We start from the raw sequence: 23,698 nt of genomic DNA on the forward strand, positions 1-23,698 counted from the left end.
AAAATTTAAAAACACCTAAAACATAAAAAAAAATTACATAAAAATTTAAAACACCTAAAACATCATATTACCCCATCGTTAAAATCACATAATTAAAATCCTAGTCTAGACCACGACGCCTGAGCACGTCGGTGACCATGGACGCGTGCAATGCCTTTTGTGCGTCCGTCATGTGCATCGTATCCGCGTTCAGGAGCTGCATATCGAGCTCCCTCTCCCTGATATCGTTCCTCCGCTGGTACTGGGCGGTGAATGCCCTCATCTGTTGGTCGGACCTGTCCAACCTCTCCACTATTTCCAGTGGAGGCTCCGAGCTCGTATGCGACGCTGCTGCCTTCCCTTTTCCCCTTTGCAGCCTTCGCCGCTGCCTTCGCCGCCTTGTTGCCAATGGGCCGGGCAGAAGAGATCTCCTCGCCCGACGCCGAGGTGGTGAAGCCGCCCTCTTCCGTAGTCTTTGTCCTCTTGGAGGCATGCACGTCTCCAACGAGGTACATCGACTTGAACTTGGGATTGTTCCGGAGAACTTTCCACGCGTTCCAGAAATTGAAGGAGGCCCTATGTGGGCTTCGAGACTTGAAGAGTTTTTGGGCCTTGTCACGAAGCATATCATCCGAATGACTGGAGGGCCAATTGTTGCGCGTCTCCACCCAAATAGCTTCCCAGAGACGCACATCCGCGCTCACCCGCGACCAGTGGCCTTGAAGTTGCTTGATCTTAAGGTCGACGCCGAGGATGGGGTTCACACGTGCGCGGATCCGGCCCCAATACGCCTCTCCCTTCTGATCCGTCCCACGGATGGCGTCGTTGGTCTCCTCCGCCCAAATTTGGACGATGAGATCCGTATGCTCGGGAAAGTAAGTATGACGGATCCTTCCTTTCTTGTCGTGCTTGATTTTGGTGGCCATTTCCTTCCTCCGGCCGCCCTTCTTTGGTGGGGAGGCACTCTGCTGTGCACTGACCGGTTCCTCCTCAGGTAGGATCTCCTCCAAGTTGATTCCTCCCATATCGGGATGATAATCGGAGGAGAGATCGGGGCACCAATTTGGATCGTAGAAAGGGTTGTGTGGATCCATGACGGAGAAAATTCTTGAAGAGAAATGGAGGAGAAGAAAATTGGAGAAGAAGAGGTGTGAAGAAAAATGGAGAAGTTGGGGTTTTTTAAAGAGGAGAAGAAGAAAAAAAGAAAAAAATTGAAAACGGTCGGTCAAAGTGCGTAAATCGAGGCATTGTAGTCAAAATTCGAATTTATCTATTTTTTTTTTTTAATTAGGGCGCGTGCATTGCACGCGCCTTCCCTCTCCCCCCTTCGAGCATACTCGAAGACTCGAGTATTGCTCGAGTACCTCCCCCCGCAACGCACCTACTCGAAGGCAACGCCTTCCTCGAGGAGCCACTCGAGGAAGGCGTTGCGGGTGCTCTAATTACACGAAGGGAGTAAAAGCTACTCGAAAAATATTCATCAAATGTATCAGAAACTACCTGTACCCAAATATAAACTCAGATTTTCAAATTAAAATTGAGGTTAGAGAAGCATCCAGGTTGGTGGGAAGCACCCATTCCCCAATCCCAAAGTCAAGAACGCAATAATTGCACTTTTTAATACTACAAAATTACACGAATAACACAAGCAGAGTATGAACAGATTAATGTAATTACAGAAAACAAAGAATAAAAGAGTAAGAATTCATGATTTGGATTTACAGTGGCCCCAAAAGTATCAAATTTTCGGTGATTGGGATTTGAGAACAAGTGGTGGCAGTGCGACAGAGGAGGAGAGACAGGACTCGACTTCTTCGAAGCGCACACACATAAAGAAAAAGAGTAAATAAAATAAATAAATAATTTTATTATTGAGCCCTTTAAGCTAAAATATAAAAATTTGTGCAAGAAATTAAAGTTTAGAATAGACATCCATGGTGAGAGATGGTGATATATATGGATTGACTTCCAACTTGAAAACCCCTTTTTTTATCAATTTGCATCTAGGGCTCTCTTTAATCTGGTGAGTTTCTATATATTTATGTATTTATTTATCTTGATTCTATTTGATCAATGCTTTTACCGCTACTCTTTTTGAGGGTTCTTGATTATATGCTTTGATTGATTTGTTCTTGATTTGTAATTTTGATTCTCGAACTTCTTTGCTCTGAGTTGAATCCCTTGATTTGATCGAAAAAGGGAGTAGGATGTGACTCTGTGAGTTCTCTGAAAATGTGGGGTGATTTATAAGAACTAAAAATGAGTTAGTATCCTTTTTCTCTCAGTTTTGTCTGGTGATTTGGGATTTCTTGTAGCTGGGAAAGGGAAAAAAAATAAAAACTAAAAAAAGAGATTTTTAATTTCCTCTTGGTGATGTAGGAATAGTTGGAAATATGCAATTAATTTTCAGCAAAATTACTTATGGTCTTTACCTTGTAGATTGGCAGGAGAAATCAATGGCAGAATTAGTTCTAGAGGTTCCTAATTACCATTTAATAAGAAATATATTTAGATTCTGCAGAATTATTCACTTTCCCTTTATTTGGTTTTGGTTTTGGTTTTAATTTGAGAATAATTTGGCAAAATTTTGCAGATATGCAACTCTGTAGAGTATGGCTCGTAGATAACATAACATCCCTTCACCATATAGAAAATAGGAAAGAGATCATTAGCTTTTGTTGAAGTTTTTCTTGCTCGTCTCGTCATTCTTGTTCCTCATCTCCACTGAAATCAAAAATCACCTGATTCCGACCACTGGTTGGTTTGATGAATAGATGACTGAGGCTCTCTGTCCATGAAACGCTTGAAATTCATGCTGTTTTTGGTTGAGGAAATTTTGAGTCACTTGTCGAGGCTTGCTTGTCATTGATCCGGTGCATTTAAAACTCGATTGTACACTGGCATGAGAATAAATATGCTCAATTTATATATATATTCTAGGTTGGTATATTGTATTCATCTTCCTTAATTTACATGTGTTCATTTTGGTTTGTTTATGACGTGACTTCTGCTAAAACGTTTACATCTTTCCTACCCTATGATTGCAGTTTTAATATCTACCAATTTGGTACTTGCAAATTCTAAACTTAAAATGGACCCCGACGAGAGGCTATGTGCAACTACATGGGCAAAGTCCTCATCGGGCCATGAATCACTCAACACGCATTCAAATAACCGATCTTTAACAGATTTTGATAGACAGCAGCAGAAGTGGGAAGAATCCTCGTTCCATGGCTACGGAGTAAGGACCTCTGACCAACAATTTTCTGGTTTCAAACGACCATTTGCATCCAACGTTGATAGCCAGAGGCAAATGAACAATCTTCATGGTAAGCAGATACCCGAGGCTCATGAGTTGGATAATATGCAAAACTGGGATCCTAGGGCTATGCTGAACAATCTCTCGTTTTTGGAGAACAAGATTCATCAGCTGCAGGATTTGGTGCATTTAGTTGTCGGGCGCAGAGGCCAAGCTATGAGCCAAGCTGACGAGATCTTGGTTCAGCAACAGCAGCTTATCACGGCTGATCTCACCTCGATTATAGTTCAACTGATATCTACTGCAGGGAGCCTTCTACCGTCTGTGAAGAACTCCGAGAATTTGACTAGCCAGCTCGGGCAATTCAGTGGAACAGCGAGTCAATCAGCAGGAGTCTTGGATAATGTTGTTCATAACAATGCGAACAAGATGGAAGATCAACACGATCCAACGGGCGTTTTTGAGGATCATGATATGAAAAGCGATGATGATGCTGAAGAAGGAGAGAATCTCCCTCCCGGCTCGTATGAAATTCTGCAGCTCGAGAAGGAGGAGATTCTCGCACCTCACACCCATTTCTGCACTATCTGCGGAAAGGGATTCAAGAGGGACGCCAATCTACGGATGCACATGAGAGGCCATGGCGATGAGTACAAGACTCCAGCTGCTCTCGCTAAGCCCCACAAGGAATCGAGCACCGAACCAATCCTGATCAAGAGGTATTCCTGCCCTTACGTTGGCTGCAAGCGTAACAAGGATCATAAGAAGTTTCAGCCTCTAAAGACGATCTTGTGTGTGAAGAACCACTACAAGAGGACCCACTGCGACAAGAACTACACCTGCAGCCGCTGCAACACGAAGAAATTCTCGGTCATTGCGGATCTGAAAACGCACGAGAAGCATTGTGGGAGAGACAAGTGGCTTTGCTCTTGTGGCACGACCTTCTCTAGGAAGGATAAGCTTTTCGGCCACATTGCTCTCTTTCAAGGCCACACCCCAGCTATCCCTCTCGAAGGGGCTGGGCCATCTGATCAAGGACAAAGCAGCGTTGAAGCAGCAAACAAAGTCGAACAACTGGGCTTCAACTACAAGTTAGACGATCCTAGAAGAAGTGTGTTGCAAAGTATAATGGAGGTTGAAGGACCTGGAGAGGAGGATCCAGCAAGCTATTTCTCGCCTTTAGGTTTTGATACGAGTAACATGGCCGGATTTCAAGAATTCCCTCGACCTCTATTTGAGGATGCAGAGAGCCCCTTCTCGTTCCTTCTTTCTGCTTCCTGTGACTACCCTCCGAAGAACGAAAGGTACGCCGCTCCAAATGATCTGGAATAAGGCATTGTCGTTCGTTGTTAACGTAGCTTTGAGTACTGTGTATCCCATGTATTAGTTCTTGACATCAAATAAATATTTCTGTAGAATCTTTTCCAATTTCCATGGTGATCTACCATTGTTGCTGTCTCTTTTCATCAATGAAATAGCATTATATTCATCATTTTGCAGATTCTTGTCATTTTATGCATTTATAATTGCTTTGTGGCAACAGATCAAAGTAAAGCAAGACTTCCATTTGATTATATCCACTGCCAAAATATAGTAACATAACATACAACGAGAAATTGAGAAGCGCTCAAATTTGGGTCATAAATTTTGCAACTGCCTAAGCTCTCATCGGTCTGAAATTGGAGTTGTGCAGCAGTATCAGCTTCAAACCCTTAGCTCCGTCTCCCAATCTCGTGGCTTTCTTCATGGGGCTCGGGTAGTATTTCTCTTTAAGGACAGTATCATCCACACAAGTCCAAGTAGGCCCTCTTGGAGAGCTGTCGGAATACAAGAACCTCGCTGAGAAAGGGTTGACAAGACTGGCACGAAATTCCTTTGCTGTCTCGCAGATGACACCCTGCACCGAAACATAATCACTGAGACGCGTTGCAAGTTCAAACAACTGTATAAAGGAACTGTATATGGATAGAGATGAACTTACTTCAGCCATGGCTTTGATTTTTAGAGTGACATCATCACTGAGAAGGACAAGATGTCCATTCATGGCTTGCTTGAAGAAAAGGGCAGATTCGAGAATGTGGTCTGCAGCGGTTGGAGTGACGATTTCTTGCAAACTATAGGGAGAGAAAGGGATAGAGCCAACAGAGAATGCTCCCTTCTCCTCACCGAACCAGTGAGCAGAGGCAGCAGCAGGCGGAGTTGGTGGGACGAGCCTGCTTTCCTCTGCTGAGCTCTGCACATGAATCCACCACGTTGATGAAGCCATACATTCTTCGATCCACTGCAGTGCAGCAGAGGCCTCTGTCATTCTTGACAGGAAACTAGCGCGTCTCACCATGCAGTCGAGCTCCCTCAAGACTGAGATTCAGAAGAGAAGGGCATCATCATTCATCTAAATCAAAGAAAAGTTTACAATAGAGAAGAATGTTAGATCCATCATACCGATTCTTGGAATGACCAAAGAAGTCCCTCGAAGACCTCTCAATAGCTGCAGCTCCCTCCTCGACTTCTTGTTTAGCAGACAAGCAGTGTCTACTACAATAATCCACCTGTTCCCACTCACCTTTGAGTAATCGATACATCTGCTTTTTCTCATCGTGCCTTCATGAGCTGAAGGTATCGGTGTGGGCTTATCATCACCGGTGGAAATCACAGGCAGCAGAAGAAAAGGTTCCCTTTCTGCTGCCTTCATAACACAAGGAGGCTGTTTCTTCAAGCTGCAATGGCTTTTGGAAGCAGAACTTGCTGGTTTACGTTCCTGAAGGATGCCTCGACTAACTGTCTTCAAGGGCGAAGGTTTGTGAAAGTTCAGATGCCTAACTTCTTGAGAACTCCCAACGTTCTTGATGGACCTAAGCAGATGACTGTTTGGAGTCATGTTCTCTTTGTCTGAGGTGAAAACTTCTTCGTCCTCGTCTGACATTGATTCACTCTTCAAAGTTTCGTTGAATTTGCCCCGCAAGGATCTGACCAGACAGGAATCAGGAGAGGCATTCTCCTTGTCCGGCGTGAAGATCTCTTCATCCTTATCAGGACTAGCATCACATTGATCTTTCAGCATTGATTTGCTTACACAATTTTCAATCCCGCAGGTTGCCTTGCTTCTGCTGGTTCTGATCTTGACACCTTCGGATTTACCCCTCCTTGACCAAATGTTCATCCCTAACCTTTTCTCCGAGTTCCTCTCAAAAGCTTCCACAGTTTCTGCTAATGGAATGCTGCGCAAGAAATCGTTTTTGTTTATGCATATTTCTGGCATGCTCTCAACTTCATCTTCAAGCTGTGGTGAGTTTTCCTTTTCAACTTGACATAGCTGACTGCTGTAGAATTCATTTTCTTCTTCACGTATTTGAGGCGAACTGGCCTCATCTTCGGGCAGTGGAGGCGTAGTTGCCTCATCACAGAACGGCCGATCTTCCATAACTTCACCTAGATCATGAAGCAAACTATCCCCATCCTGAAAATTCAAATCACAGAATACATACAAAATCATTAAATTTTGACATTTCATGAAACCACATCTCTAACAAGACTTCTTCCTTTACATTTTTACCTGCTCCGTCGCCCCTTCTGTTTCTTCATCAGCTGATAACGATACATCCAGCGATAACAGCTGGCTACCAGTGATTTCATTTTCGTTGCTCAACATTTTTACCTGCTCTGTCGCCCCTTCTGTTTCTTCATCAGCTGATAACGATACATCCAGCAATAACAGCTGGCTACCGGTGATTTCATTTTCGTTGCTCAACATTTCAGGCAAACGAGTGTTCTCTACTTCTGCAGTTGTTTCTTGCCACCCTAGAGCTTCTATTTCATCACTCAGATCCCAGCCCCATTCATTTTCACGAGAGAGACGATTCTCATCCTGAAAAATCAGATGCCAAATTAGTATAATCAGACATCCCAATAGAACATCCATGATGATGTATAATTATTTCAATCTACCTGATCTGCTCCTTCTGTTTCTTCATCGACTGTATCCAATGTATCCGGCTGAGGTACAAACGGGTCGTTTATATCATAAGCAAAGCTGATCGGAACCCAGTCAAGTCGGTACAATCTACTCGATTCCCCCAGCTTCAACGTGTCACCCGGAACTAGTTCCATTGTGACCCCGGGCTCGATTCTTTTCCCAGAAATACAAGTCCCATGTACTGATACAAGAGAGGCAACAATTCAATAAATTCAGTGCAGCAAGCATCACACCAATACACAAACTGAAGTGTTAAGGTGCTTCTAACTCTACAATCAAGGCTATGGTGATTAGGAACTGGCTGCCAATATGGAACAATGCCTACCCAATTTGAATCTCTTAAATTGTCAAGAAAAAAATAGGGCTTTCATTTCAAGAATTTATTGACAAAAACCCAGAGATTGCCCCATCCAATTGGAATCTCTAAAATTATCAAGAAAAATTTAGGGGCTTTCATTTCAAGATACATACTGAACATCGGAATCTCTAAAATTAGTAACACACACAGCAAAGAAGTTTGACCGAATTAAGATAAATTAGTTCGTTGCAGAGAGTAATCCAATTCAAAAAACTGAATGCAGGCACACAAAATCAACATATACACCTGAAATTTTGTATCAAATCGAAATACCTAATTTGCAAAAAGTTACAATTCAGGAAAGGGTTTCTAGATAAGTGAAAGAGACCAGAAGAAAAACTTAGGCACATCAAAATACGCAAACAGATATCATCAATTTCACACACACACACACACACACACATAAACGCTGTGGAGGATTACCCGATGATAAATCGGTGACGAAAAGAGATCGAGAAGAGGGCATAGAGTGAATGCGGAGATGAAATCTGCTGATACTCGGGTGCTCCAGCTTTATATTACAATCGGGGTGCCTCCCCACCAGCAATATCTCTTCCCTTTCCGATTCCTGACCAGAAATTTCGGCCGAGGAAGACGAAGAAATCGGAGGAGGGTTGTCTAGAACAAAGATGTTCTTCAATATACAATTATTCTTCAAGACTGTGAAAACTGGGATTTCTCTCTCCTTTGGCCTCACTTGTTCTTGATTCTCCGCCATTGTAGTGAGAGGATGAAGCTTATCGTGAAGAAAATGGGTTCCTTGATTTTGGGGTTTCTTGGAGTGGAAAGGGAAGGAGAAATATAGTTGGGAGTTTGAATTGAATCTTTTTGAAAATGGTTACCGTTGGAAATTATGATGGCTTTTGCTCGATGTGAAACGGCTCATTTAGTCATTTGCTCAAACCAACCATGGAAATAAATTGACTACGATTTGACCTAATTAATACTACGACTTTATTCTATTATTATACCCTCCGTCTTATAAAAACATGTATAGCATGAAACAATACGAATTTTAAAAAATTCTGTAAAGTGTAGTGTGAGTGGAGAAATGGTCCACATGATTGTGAATCTGTGATGTTTAGTGGGATAATTATAACAATAAATGACTATACATATTTTATGGGACGGACGAAAAAAGAAAATTATGCATGTTTTTATGGAACGAAGGGAGTATAAAATTACAATTTGACCTAATTAATCCGATTTTTATAAAATTAAAATTTTATAATTATTATATAATACAATTATACAATTAGAGATTGTTGATTCCTCCTCAATTCACTCCCCTCCATGGCTTAACAATAGATTTTTATTTTATATTTTTGCCGTCCTACATTTTTTTAAATAATAATTTATTATTTTATTTATATATTTTCAATTATAATTCTCTTTTTCAACATGGAAATTTTCTATTAATAGTAAAATTTTCTTTATTTTTCGTTTCTCTTTTCTTTTTTATTCTCATTTTTGCTAAAATATATGTATTTTAGTTAATGATAAAATATTCAATATACATATTAAATTAAAGATCAGGGCGAGAACTTTAATTTGATATATAATATATGAATAATAGGTTTTAAATAATAAAGTTATACAAGTCAGAAGTTTTAAAATAAAATACTCTTATCCCTCGTCTCTTTTATTATATACAATATAGTTTTGTGTTAATAGGCAAAAATGCCCTTTTCTTATAAACACTTGTAAAAATGCCCTTTTTCACTATAGTTTTCATTGTATTTGAAAATATTAAATATACATGTATTATTTGATTTATCAAATGAGTGTATTTTGAAAATAGTCACTTTGGAATAGTAAATTTAAAAATTGCCCACTAAGATAAAAAAATTAGCCACACTTACCATTTTACCCTTGCATATAAAAATTTTGAAATTACCTGCGCATTCACACCCAGTCGAATTCACAATCAGTATTCATTTAGGTTGTGAATTCAAGTAATCGTGAATTTGAGTTTTTAAAGTTTGAATTTATAACTACAAATAGTGTTAGTCGTGAATTCAAGTTTTAAAGCGTGAATTCACAGCTATAAAATATTGTTAGTCATGAATTCATAACTAGGAATATTGTTAGTCGTGAATTCAAGCTTTAAAACTCAAATTCACGACTAACAATAGAGTTGGTTGTGAATTCGAGATTTAAAACTCGAATTCACAACAAACACTAGCAATTCAATTGTGAATTCATCAAACTGGTTGTAAATTCTAATTTTAAAACTCGAATTCACAATCAAAACAACTAGTTGTGAATTCGAGCTTTAAAACTCGAATTCACAACAAAAACAACTAGTTGTGAATTCGATCTTTAAAACTCGAATTCACAACCAATACTAATGATTCAGTTGTGAATTTATCGAGCTGATTGTGAATTCTAGTTAGGAGGGCGGATCCAGGATTTGTTGATGGGGGGGGCTGAACTCGAAGGTATTGTACAGGGTTCGGGGGCGGTAGCCCCCGAGTCAATTTTCTTTGGACAGTTTGTACAGTTCATTTTTATGTCTAAGTAGAATTTAATGGATTTAAGATTAAAAATCAGTCACATAATATAATACATAGTTGTACTCTTTCTATTGATTCAATAATAAGTACATATAAAGCATATAAAGAACTACATTTATGCATTTTTAAAAGAAAAAATTATATTCTATAAAAATAAACTATTTTTTATTATTATATTAAAGATTTTTTTTTTTTTTAATGTTTTTTGAAGGTTGGACTGGGCTATGAGCTGAATAATGTAGATACTAAGCTAAATATATGCAATATATAGAAGATATGCCCCTGATTCTAGTTTTAGTTGTGAATTAATAGATCTAGTTGTGAATTCAAAAACATTAATTTATGAATTTATAGATCTGGTTGTGAATTCACAAATCTGGTTGATAGTACACAACTTCAAATATTTAATTAAATCTACAACAATTTTCTCCATCATTTTTTTTAATTGTTGTAAAAACTATTTTTTTTTGTTAATATTTAATTGTTACCGTAGCTTCGTAGCCTCCCTTGCTGCTTCTCATCCCTATATATCCATCAATCACAAAAACACGCCTCTGGAATCTTCTTCAACGAAGAAAAGACGACATCACAACTAATTTTCTTCTCGACAAAATAGTTTTCTTACGACGAACTTCACCGCGCTCAGCCATCTCTGGACCCTTGTCTCCAGAGTCGTCCATTCCATTTTCTTCAGTTGAGCATTGTTTAGGAGAAAGAGAGAAAGATGAGAGAGAGAGAGAGAGAGAGAGAGAGAGAGAGAGAGGAGAGAGAGAGGTGCAAAGAATTCTTACTTGAAATTTAAGAGATGTTCAAATCCAATTCATCGATCACAAATCAATAAGCTGGAGTAAAATCAATCAATCAATCGCCATGAGAGTATAGAACCATCCACGAGTTTGATCCAAACCCTTGATGCGTCTTCGACTTTTGGGCCATTTGAGAAGAGAACAGGATTTACAGGAGGGGAAGTCCAGTAAGAGGCAGACGAGAGAAAAATGGTCAGAATGGGCATTACCAGCCCAGATTGCATATGTCATGTTTACCAGGAACGAGCTGAGGTGTAGTACTCCTCAGTATCTTATCTGAGATGTGGGAATCCCGAAGTGTACCACCTGGTATGAGCTAAACCCGAAGAATCAATCCGTTCGATCACAAACGTAAGAAGCAGCTAGCCGAAGCCAGAAAATGAAAGTTCAATCAAGAAGATTTGATGGAAGATTGTCGGAGGAAGAAGAAGGGACTGGAAGAATCGAGAAAGTGAGGGAGTTGACTCAAGAATGCAGTTGGAAGAATATCTTCAATCAGATCAATCAATGATTGAACTAAAGAATGAAAGAATATCATGATGAAGATATGAAAGCCAGAGCAGCTAGGATTTGCCCTCCACCAGTCGTCAGTATTTAAGGAAGAGGAGATGCAGGAGGAGAAGAACTTTTGGTCGGATTTTTGCACTTCTGCTCCCACTTATTGTTTATCACTTTGCATCCAGAAACAATTTTCAATTACGTTTTGCTTTAGTTCTTAAACACTTTATCGTTTTAAGTAGTTGTAATCGCAAGGACGACATTCTCGGGCATCTTTGTTCCCGGTATTTTATTATCTATTACCTATCTACGCTTTGCTTATATCATGAATTCATTTCAGTTTGTGTTTGTGTATTTCATTATGTGTGAGTAGTTCTCTTGGTGAGATTTGAGGGAAGGAAATTATTATTGTTGATACGTAAACATTCGGGAGACTATTGTGCCTTTGGTTGAGTCTAGTGGTTCCGAAAGGATCTGAGCCGAATCATGGACAGTAGGGGCCTAACGGGTGATCTCCGTTCGGTAAAAGGCTGTTTATGTTAAGCAAATGCCAGGGTATACCAGGGCGTGACAACCGGTATGCCCACGACCGAGAGCAGCGTTAACAAAAAGCGTTGTAGATCCGGAAGAGCGGGAAAGGATTAATGGAATACACTGTCCTTCCTTGGTCTTGGGCTTCTCTAGCAATTACGCATCAACTGTGACGAGGCATAAAGCTATGGGTATCAAACAAGGAAAGTGTCGAACGCATCCGTAGGTGTATCGATGACTGGTTGGACGCAATTTCAGAAATCAATAGCCCAGGAGGTATACCTTCCGAATGTGCAAAGTCAGGGACCTTGGGAGAGAAGGTTGGTGAGGGTCATACTTGGTGGATAATGGGTATGACTATTACCTAAAGAGAAGTAAAGCAATGCCTTGTGATTGGGGAATGTGTGACCTTCGGATCAAGTGACTACAAGGGACTCAACCATCCCAAATGTGAAGTGTAATCTCTTGAAACGCTCCAATGTTTTGGGCCACGCCTTGAGATTACACAGAGCATGGACGGATCTGTGGTATGCCCATGACCGAACCCAATATCGATAATAGTCCGGACCTAGCTCAAATCTTACCCCCTTGTTATATTTGATCTTTGTTAGTTTATTTGCGCAGGTTTACACAGGTTGAGAATTGTGACACCTCAATTTGTACGCTGAGAACAAAGTGGTTCCTCACTTCTTGTGGGATTCGACCCTACACTTACCACTAAGACTAACTTATCCAGTTGTGGGTATATGAGCGTGTACTGTCCGTCTAGGGGATACACGTGTATTTTAATCTTACCATACGACGGGTGCTTGTCAACCCTCGGCCACAAAATGTCTTGGGAAATTATTCTCAAATAGTTCCACATTCTCAAATGGATAGTGGATATAAGCATAAGGCATGCAGAAGAAGTCAGAGAAGTGGAAGAATAGAGAGAGAAAGATGAGAGAGAGAGAGAGGAGAGTGAGCGCGCCTACCGAGAAAGAGAGAGTTACGTACAGAATAAAAGAGAGATGAGAGAGAGAGAGTTGTGATATGTTTTTTGAAAATGTGTAGTGTATTTGTGATGAAATACCATTTTAATCTTAGGGGCAGTTGTAACACACAACATTTTTACCTAATTTCTCATAGTATTGAGACACTATTAAGAGTACTGAGATATTACCATTAACTTATAATGGATAAGACGAAGTTTCTCAGTAGATTAAGATACGAGTATTTAGAAGTCCAACGATAGAGTTATTGAGTGAGTCGTATTGGTATATAATGAGTTTAGATAGAGATGTCGATTGAATTGAGAATAGATTATAGTTTTTCTTTTCGGATGATGAAGTAGAGTCATTTCTGTGATAGTTATTTTATTAAGAGTTAAGTTGATAACCGGATAAGAAATAGAGACGATGTATGCGAGTGAGAATCACTAGAGAGAAATGTCAGATTTTTTAGACGATTGATTTGACGTTAGATTTTGACTAATTGAGATGTCATGTTTGAGTGAGAATATTTGAAATGTCTTTTATGTGACCTACGTGGTGATATATTTGAGAATTGAACGAGATTAATTTTAATTGGTAAGTAGTAATGTTACTATTTATATTATAATTTTTCCTAACGGAATTTCTCGGAACTTATTTTTCTAAGATAGATGCGAAGTGAATTTTTGTGTACCCTAAGTGTTATAATTATTTTGACAACACAATTAGATGATTTTGATTCATGATTTATTTCTAACTAGTGCATGATTTTCCCTAAGTTAACTTTTCCTACACTTTACTTCATAATTGAGTAACAACAATATTTTAATATTAAGCATGAGATATTTTTGCATCAAGTGGCCAAATGGGCATTAATTGAGAATTTAATGAGTTAATGACTTAGTGAGCAAGACTTTGCATTAAACAAAACAACTCTCTCTCTCTCTCTCTCTCTCTCTCTCTCTCCCCTCCCTCATTCTCGCCCCCTCTCTCATCTCTCTCCCTCGATCTCACTCTTTTTCTCTCACTACCACCATTGAAGATCATTTCCAAGCTCCAAGAATCATTCCATACTTAGATCTTTCCTAAAAACAAGCTCTAAACCTCAATTCCTTTGAATCAAGAGCAAGGATTGAAGGAGTTTCAAGATTTGAGTCAAGAAAGTCTCTACTTTTTATTGAAGTCATTGAGTAAGTGATGAACCTACTTAGATCTAGACCTATTGGCGTTGTATATGTGTCTATATTGATGAATCAAACAAGAAAAACACCCCATCTTTTATTTTTTAAATTTTCGAAAAATTAGGGTTCATACCCTTAAAAAAATTCATTTCATTTTCTTAAATTGAGGTGATATTTATGCAATTGAAGACCTATGATATTGATTTCCATGTGTAAAGAATATATTTAAAATGGATTATGAGATTTGAAATAGTTTAGTTTGTCTAATTTGGGAAGTTTTGATTTTGGGGCTTAAGTGATGAATTGATTGGTGATGCTATTGAGAGTATTGATATGGTGTTTCAGGACATATGGGGAATGCTTACTTATGCCCATAAAGGGTGAAATTATACTAATCGCGCAGGTATATAAACCAATCTCAAAGACTAGTATTTGAAGTGGCGGGTCTACGTAGTCAGGAGCATTAGCGCAGTCACATTAAAGGACAGCTAGAAAGGTGAGCGAAGTCTACGCAGCCAGGATCACCAGCGCAGTCACATTGAGGGATAGCTAGATAAGCGAATTACACTTTAAAGACTACCAGAGCCGGTTGGAGGGAACTAGAGAAGGAGATTCCTGCACGAACACCCGAAGTTTCGACCAGCACAACATTGATCTGCAATACTTCAATCATAAAGCTTCTAGTTAGTTAAAAATGAGTGATTTTTAGATAGTGACCGCTATTAGTATTAGTACATGCAGAGTACGTGAGAAATATAAGAAGACCATTGTACCCTTTGCCCTTGTAATTCCTATATATACTCCATGTAATCCTTCTCGAAGGCTCTGTGGATTCCGAATAAAAATATCTAATATTGTCTAAGTGTTCAGGAGTCCAAGTTTTATCGGAAGTTCTCAAGCACTCAGGTCGATTCTTTACTTCGTTCTCGTATGTTTAGATTAGGTTCGTATGTTTAGATTAGGTGTTGGTTTCATGTTTCACCATGATGTGAGTTAGTTTGATGAGATTTGGAAAAAAATTGATTCTATGGTTTAATCTACTAATTGATGATTTATATATGTGATTAAGTGAGTTAATTTGATAGATTTAAGGTTTGATTGATGAATTATGCATGTTTTGAAATTTTCAAAAAGTTTAGTTTGTTAAAAATTGGGACCTTTTTTATTTATGTGTTAAATGATTAAATTGGCTAAGGTTAATTGAGTATAAGCATGATAGGATCATTTATTAATGATCAATTTGGTTAATTGTTGAATACTTATAAAATTGCTTGAGTTTAGTTTACTAAGAATCTGGGATTTTTGATTAATGATGTTTATGTGCTAACTAGACTATATAGAAGATGGAAGCATGATTAAATAGAGTAATAATGTTGAATTGTGAAAATTCTCCAAGTTTAGTTTGTGTATATGAAAGAGACCTCCCATATGTGATGAGTTATGAGTTCAATATGTCTATGTGTGGCTACTTTATGATTAATTGAGCCTATATATGCGATATGAGACGAAACGAACCCTCCCCTAAAAATCTATGTGATGACCGAAAATGTATTAAGAAAGGAGAAGAAGATTTTGAAATTTCTTGAGTTATATGATCACTTATTTGTGCTATTGTGTAGTATGTGAGTTTAACTTGATTTTTTTTAGTATTTTCTGACAAAGAAATCTAGAGGTTAGTTTGCTAAAAATGTTATAAAGTGGAATTACCTTCTTATTCGAATTATTTTTGGATAATTGATTTAAGAATGTTTTATAATATGTCCTTAGCTTTCTAAATTAATTTTTTGGGAATTTTTCCCCAACTAAAAATATTTTTTCATTTTTACAAAAAGTTTTGAATATGTTTGATAAGATGCTATCGAACTTGTTTAGTTATTCTGTGTGCTTATCTATGTGTTTATTTCTTGATGAAGTCTAGTCCTAAATTAGGTGATAAGTCAAGAATAGAAATGATGATTACTTAGGAAGTTTAATTGATAGGAGATCGAGATAGTTGGAGTGAAGTGATGAGACTTGATAGACTAGTACTAATATAAGAGTAGTGCTATCAGTAAGAAGGTTACTAACTGATTGATGTTTTGTTATATAAACTACCTACACCGTGTACGCTACCTGAAGGCACAAGCGACGTAAGGAAGTGAGGTGAAACAAGAGGTTAATAAAGAAAGAGTAAGCATGAGTCCAGGTGGTCGGGCATTACTTTTTACTACGAATGAATGCATGATATGATTTAACTGTTAATTTCAGTTTTATAAAATGTTCAAATGATGAATAGTTCTTATGAAATGAAATGATTTGTGAAATAATTGTCTGCCAAAAATATTTATGTTTTATGTATGAATCCTATCTGTGTTAGTTCGCCAACTTTAAAAGAAATTGAATTCGGACCCTATGCTAAGGTTTGCTAGTAAGGGTTAACGTGTACACTCATGGAGACCGTGAGTCGCTTGCGATCGGTCTTGGCGTTTGTAGAAGGAGACCTCATTCCCGGCGCGTGACATAAGCACAGATATGGATCATATGAAGGAAAATGATCGGCCGGTCAATTTTATGAAAATGAAAGAAATGTTTTAGTAAGCACAGGTCTTTCAAGAAAATCCCTATGTGTTACTGTTTGGCAGTACAATTTATATGTGTATGCATGTTTGCATTTTCGGCATGTGCCTACCGAGTATCTTTATACTCAGCTTGCATGTATTTCTAAATGTGCAGGTTGAGCAGTCGATGGAATGGAATGGTGTTGAGCGGATTCTCCTTTTGATGTTAAGAAATGAAACCTTGAGTATGCATCTTCATATGTATAACTCACACGTTTTCCGCTGCAAAACACTTTGATTATGATAACTCTATGTTATGAAGTTGATACACTTGTTATTAGGTAACCTATCTCGATCAGGTCTCCCTTGCGTGTATATTTTGTAAGTATCCAAATGATCATATATGATCCTAGTATCTTATCAATAAATGACATTTTTATATACTTTAATGTTAAGTAATTGTCCTTTTCCTTCCCTGCTCCTAAATTCCCATCCCAAGTCATAATCTTGGCTAAGCCGTGATTAGGGATATCGGGCTGTGACAGCAGTTTAGTCATTTAACACAAAAAGTGGATAACTTTTAAAGTTTTTATTTGAGTCGGTAAATTTTTAATTCACTATAAGAAATAGGCTAGTTTGATATATTGACTCTTATGAAATTCTATTATTTTAGAATGAAAAACACAGTTCCATGTGTGTGTGTGTGTTGGCCAAGCAGTAAGGGGTTAATGCCTAAGGCCGAAGGTCTTGGGTTCGAGTCTATGATATTTTTATTTTTCAGCAATTCTATATTTATTTTATTTAATACTCCCTCCGTCCTGCCAAGCCTGAGGTGTTTCTTTTCGGCACGAGATTTAAGAAGTTTGTGTTTAGTTGTTTAAGTATGTTTGTAGGTTTGAGGTTAAGTCATTATCTATATAATTAATATCTTTAAATTATTTTTAACTAAAAATTTTAAATTTCATAATTTGATTTTTATTTTCATTTTTGATTTAATATTTTTTTTAACTTTAAATCATAAATTACAATAATCATAAAATTTGATTCCTGCTCACATTTTGTCACAATTAAAGTTTGATTCCTGCTCATATTTTGTCACAGTAATTTGAAACTCAAAATTAAAGTTAAAGCAAACAAGCACAATTTGAAAAAATTTGAAAACACAATTCATTTCAATAATGGTCTCGGAGATCATCTCATCACTGACCAATACGAACAACAATCATTATCAACAATCATCTCATCGGAGTAGGTTGCCTCCGCGGTGGCGATGAGAAGCTTTGGCTGCCACCCACAACATGAGTGCGGAATCAGGAGACAAAGAATGGACCCCTGATTTTACAGAAGGGTTTCGGGCCCGCCGTCGCCTCCCCCACCGCTCAAACACATCATAGCAGCGGGGGATGGCCGGGAAATAGATCATAGGCGGAACTATCGACGAACTTGACTGAAATCGCCAGAAGAAACCAAAGAAGACGACTCAGATCCCACCAAATACTAGCAATCCCGCCGAATTTCCTCCCATCACCGCCCCAAATCCCCAACAACCATGTCGTCCTTCCAAACCCTAGCCACTACCACCACCGTAGAACACTTAGTCTTAGATCTCTGGGAACGAAGAAAATCATAAAGCGAAGCCATAAATCTGCTCGTGTGCACATAGCGAGGGCTGGGCACTGGGCTGGGCAAGCGACATCCTCTACGCCGTCGAGGCAGCAGAGGCAGGGGAGCCGAGAGGGAGAAAGGTGCGACTGTAGAGGCCGTTGGCCTCCATCGATGGCAACACCGTCGAGGCGGCGACGGTAAAGGAGCCAAAAGAGAGATAGGTGCCGTTGTGCTTGAGAGAGAGAATAACGTGTTCGAGAGAGGGAGAGTGAAAATGGGTTGAAAAAATAAAGGTGTAATTAGTAGCTTTAATTAAGATATTATTTTTTTTTAATTTTTGCCAAAAAGAGAAATGACTCAATCTAGTTGGGACGGTCCGAAAAGGAATATGACTTAAGCTCAGCGGGATGAAGGAAGTAAATTTACGACTCAAGCTTGGCGAGATGGAGACCTGGGGCTTCCTAGGCTTCCGTTGAACGGAGATATTTATGAGAATTAAGAGATCAGATACAGTATTCGCCATATAGCCCATATTAATATTGGTGGATGTTTCTTGAAAGCAAAGCTTGAGAAGAAAAATCATAGCCTCATGGGAAGGGGAACGATCCTAAAAAATAATAGTATTACGGTGATGCCATAAGCCCCAAAGCAAAGAGACAATACCCACCAGCCAAATATTCACAACTTGATTACTGGCATTGAAATTCATAGCATACACAATAAGGCTACCGATATCATGTACAAAAGGTACCTCCATTTTGAACCAAGAAAAGAAAACGCGCCAAACCAAAGAAGAGAAAGAACAAGTCCAGAAAAAATGGTCAATAGTCTCATCTTAGCAGCGACATAAGAGGCAAATGTTAGGGCCAAAGATACCCCGACGACAAATGGCATCGCAAGTAGGGAGGCAACCCATGATGATGCACCAAGTAGTGATGGAGCAGCCCATGGGGATATAATTGAGCCAAATCCAATCGCCCCAGTCCACCACGGGAAAAGAACGACGAAGGTAATCGGAAGCTAACACAGCAATGACGTCCCCAAAAGATGAATGAATCCACAGGTGATCATCGACGTCATCGGAGATGAGGAGAGATATAATGTCAAAGGCCACGTCGGGAAAAGAAATCAGAAAATAATAATTCGAAACCTTCTGAGAAAGATAAGGTTGCATGAAGGCAGGAATCTGAAGCTTATCCATAAGACGATATCCAAGCCAATTATCCCGCGAGAAGCAGATCGTGTCACCTTTGCAAATAAAGCAGAAAGAATCATGAGCTAAGGTCTGGACAGTATTACGAATCCCCACCCAAATGGAAGACGATGCCCATTTGGAGACAAATCAAAAGAAGAAGTAAGATATTTCTTCTGGAAGAGCGTGAAACCCAAAGAGTTAGATTTCATGATCTGCTAACCCAGACGGAGCATAAAACTGGCATTAAATCAGTAAAGGAATGAACCCCAAGAACCCCTTGCTATTTTGGAGCACAAACCTTAGGCTAGGAGATCAAGCGAATGGTTTGCGCAGGGTGCTACCCGTCCAAATGGAAGTGCGGCAAGCGCGATCCAAATCATAAAGGAGCTTGATATGCCATTCATAAATCAGCATGCTATGAATAGCTGCACTATGGATTACAGAGGACAAAACACAAAAATGGTCGGCCATCGAAAGTTGAGAACCTTGCCAACGAGGAAAATTGGCCAAAATCTTATCACGGATGACAAGCAGCTTATTAGCTGTCAAGTGACCTGAGAAAATAGGTATATGAAAGGGACGAAACCAGTGGAAAAGCTGAGATAGCGCTGACACCGGTGCTTAAGATGAGTAGGAACACCTCGGCCAAAGTAGATGGTAAATTTGTCTTTGTTGCAATATTGACCGGAGACCATGGCATTAATACTAAGAGTAGAGTCGATCATGATGCAATTCCTCTTAATAGCTTGATAGAACAGTAGAATGTCATCTGCATAGAGAAGATGGGTGGGGAAACGAATAACCGAGATAACTTCATATTAGTGATGAAACCCATATTAGCCACGTCAAGAAAAAGTCTACAAAGCACCTCCTCAGCCAAGCCAAAGAGAATAGGGGAGAGAGGATCTCCCTGGCGAACCCTTTTACTACACTGAAAATAACCGTGAAGGGAACCGTTGAAATGAATAGAGATCCTGGCAGAAGCAAAGATAACTTGAATCCAATTGCAGAAAACCAACGGGAATCCGAAAGCCTTAAGGACCGAATCAATGAAATCCCAGTGTATGGTGTCAAAGGCTTTCTTGATGTCAACCTTAAGAGCAAGGTTGTTACCACGAAGGGAACGGTCCATGCAATTGACACACTCAGAGGCGAGAAGAATGCATTCATGGATGGACCTACCCACGATGAAGCCGAACTGATTGGGAGACACCACGGAGGATGCAATAAAATTGAGACGAACCGCGAGCAACATAGCAATGGCTTTAAAAAGAAAATTACCCAACACAATCAGGCGAAAATCAGTGATGTGATCGCATCCGCCTTTTTGGGAAGTAAGCTGAAGAAGTTAACATTGAGACCGTTAGGCAAATAACCATGAGTGAAGAATCGCTGAATAGTTTTAATTACGTCCGTAGCTATAATGTCCCAAGCTGTATAAAAGAACGTCCCATTAAAGCCATTCGGGCCAGGCGCACTATTGCGGTCCATGGAAAAAAACGTAGCTGTAATCTCATTCGGAGAAGGACAAAGCGTGAGCAAAGAAGATTGAACAGAAGTGACCAATGATGGAATGTAATTAGAGATTCAAGGGGACGGATCAGAACCAACCAAAAAAGCATATGGTAAAAATCCACAATATGATCTGCCATACGAGCTTGATCGCTAACAAGCTCCCCGTCAATGGAGAGATGTTGGATGTTGTGAATCATAGAATCATACATTTTAGCTAGTTTGTATTTTATATGTTAAGAAGTGTTTATACCCTAGCCTTCCCATATATATATATATGTGTGTGTGTGTGTGTATATGTATATATATATATATATATATATATATATATATATATATATATACACATGAGAACATGAGAACCATTATATTGTGTGTGTGTGTGTGTGTGTGTATACGATTCTAGTTAGAATTACATTTTTTGTGAGAACATGAGAACCATTATATTAATGCATTTGCTGCAAAAATTAATATATTGGTTGCTAAAATTAATGCATTCGAAAAAGAAAAAAAATTGCTCCCTATAAAATTCGAACCTAAGTGGTGTATTTATTTAACAAGATGATTCATTTATCGTAGATCTTGATAATCGAATGACCGATCCATTTTTATTTTATTTAGTTGTTTTACTTAAAACCCTTTATATATGTGTGTATAGGAAATGATTGTAATGAGAATTATGCATATCTGTTTCAATTCGATCCTCCGAGAAAATAGTTGTTTGACGAAGACCCAAATATCACTTTTGCATTAATTACCTAAATATGATAAAGAAGGACATTGGAGTTCAATGAATTTTGTGTAGGTGAATAGGATAACTATGAATTGAATAATATTCCCTCCGTCCCACTTCAAATTATCCAATTTCTATTTTGGGTTGTCCCACTTCAAATGACACAACCCAAATTTAAAAATAAAATTAGACATTTAACACTACTTTTTGGATTGTCCCACCACCACTTTACACCTTTATCATACATTTCTTAATCTCTGTGCTCAATTTTTTTGGGTGATTTAAAGCGGGACGAAGGGAGTACTAAATGTGAATCCCCCACACATGAAATTGATTAAGGCCCTAATTTGATATTTCAAAAAAGATGCCATGCAATCAAATATGTTCCTCATATATTTAAATTCAATCGTACGGAGAAATAATCGTTGACAAGACTCAAGCATCACTTGTGCATTAATTATGTTCCATGTTAAGTGAATACGGTTATTCATAAATTATATTAATTTATTTGTAATTTTATTGACTTATTTGCTAATCTACATGATTAATTTGAAATGATTAATTTGAATGAATATGAGACATATGATTTTCATATCCAACGTTACCAAATAATTCTCATTTCTCATCTCAAATAGCATTCTTATTGATCATTTATATATAGAAATGATTCAATAAGAATGTTATCTATAGTGAAAAATGAGAATGAATCTGAAACGTCAGATATGCAGATCCTATGACATATATTCATTCAAAATTAATCGTGTGAAATGAGATTAACAAACAAGTTAATGAAATCTATGAATAAAGTAACGAACGAACAACATATATTCTCAGTTGGATTCGAAATGAGAATAACGAATAAGCCAAGCCAATACATATGATTGAATAAGCAGTTCCTAATGCATGAATAATCGTAATTTAGTCAATTGGTGAAATTTTCGCCCCATTTAGGATTTGAACTCAAATTTAAATGGTTATTCGTGCATTACAAATAATTTATGCAATCATATATACTGACTTATTCATATTAATTTTTATTTTCGTGAATGATATAATTTTCAATGGATTATTTATTATATGTATATATACTTAAAATATTGTTCAATTTCGATAATTGGTGAATCAAGGACCAACACCTAAGCTAAAACGATAATCATAAATTATACCTAGTTTGATTAGCTGAAGAAGACGAAGAAAACAATTGAAATGCTAGAACACAAGAGAGAATTTGCTGATGTATTCAAAAAGGAGAGGTAACGTCGTGTACAAGAGAGCACGTATGTCCTATTTATAGATTACAAATGAAGGGTAAAACGGTAAATTCGTCTGTGGTGCATGCGCCTTGCGTGTTTGAGGGTAGAATGGTAACTTTGCCTTCACGCGGGAGACTTCCCCGCGCTTTCCAGTGACTCCGCTGTTGAAGAGCATTCCTCTGGCGAGAACAGCTTCTCTGTCGGCTTGTAGTTCCTCTAGTGGAGATGACTTCTCTAGCGAGGGTGACTCCTCTGGCGAACATGATTCCTCTGGCAAGAGCCATTCCTCTGGTGGGTGAGATGTCTCTAGTGAATAGGATCCCTCTGGTGAGAATGATTCCTCTGGTGAGGATGATTCCTCTGACGAGTGCGCTTCTTCTGCCATACTCGTTCCGCTGGTGGGGCCGATTCCTCTGATTTATATCATTTCCCTACTCTGCACATATCACTCCTCATTAATAATAATCGTAGTACATCGCACAAAAGAGCATGAGCATATTATTAAAAGGGTTAATTGCCTATAAATACACGAATTATACTCAAATTTTGGTTTTTGACCAAATCTATTTTTTTGGTCAAAAAATACATGAACTTTTATATTTTTGGAATTTGACTGGAGCCGAAAGTTCGTCGGCTAATAAATTGATTGTCTGAATTCTGATGGGCAATCCGAAGATACCGTTATAAAGCTCTTAATGTTATTTTTCTAATGATACTTATATTGTTGGGTTTTGATAACCGGAAGTGGTAAAAAAAATGGCATGAAAGTCAAGGTCACGAAACTCTATATT

General features: G+C 38.4%; 2 protein-coding genes across 6 annotated transcripts; one reads left to right on the plus strand and one right to left on the minus strand.

Moving 5' to 3' along the window:
• Nucleotides 1-1,675: 1,675 nt before the first annotated feature.
• LOC131010074 (protein SENSITIVE TO PROTON RHIZOTOXICITY 1-like) lies at nt 1,676-4,730 on the plus strand. Of its 5 annotated transcripts, none has more exons than XM_057937464.1 (2): nt 1,676-2,002; nt 2,573-4,730. In XM_057937464.1, exon 2 carries the CDS (start codon nt 3,017-3,019, stop codon nt 4,568-4,570), a length of 1,554 nt encoding a protein of 517 aa, XP_057793447.1. In that variant the 5' UTR covers nt 1,676-2,002; nt 2,573-3,016; the 3' UTR covers nt 4,571-4,730. The 5 variants fall into 5 exon arrangements, with proteins under 5 accessions (XP_057793447.1, XP_057793448.1, XP_057793449.1 ...); XM_057937465.1 differs by having other exon boundaries at nt 2,754-4,730; XM_057937466.1 differs by having other exon boundaries at nt 3,027-4,730.
• Nucleotides 4,731-4,788: 58 nt separating this feature from the next.
• On the minus strand, nt 4,789-8,498 carry LOC131010073 (FHA domain-containing protein PS1-like). Its single transcript, XM_057937463.1, has 6 exons — nt 7,993-8,498; nt 7,184-7,392; nt 6,792-7,103; nt 5,681-6,695; nt 5,220-5,596; nt 4,789-5,135 (listed from the first exon to the last, which is right to left on the minus strand). Exons 1-6 carry the CDS (start codon nt 8,285-8,287, stop codon nt 4,896-4,898), a joined length of 2,448 nt encoding a protein of 815 aa, XP_057793446.1. The 5' UTR covers nt 8,288-8,498; the 3' UTR covers nt 4,789-4,895.
• Nucleotides 8,499-23,698: the final 15,200 nt, after the last annotated feature.

The sequence above is a fragment of the Salvia miltiorrhiza genome, chromosome 2 (genome assembly GCF_028751815.1).
Source record: "Salvia miltiorrhiza cultivar Shanhuang (shh) chromosome 2, IMPLAD_Smil_shh, whole genome shotgun sequence".
NCBI lineage: Eukaryota > Viridiplantae > Streptophyta > Magnoliopsida > Lamiales > Lamiaceae > Salvia > Salvia miltiorrhiza.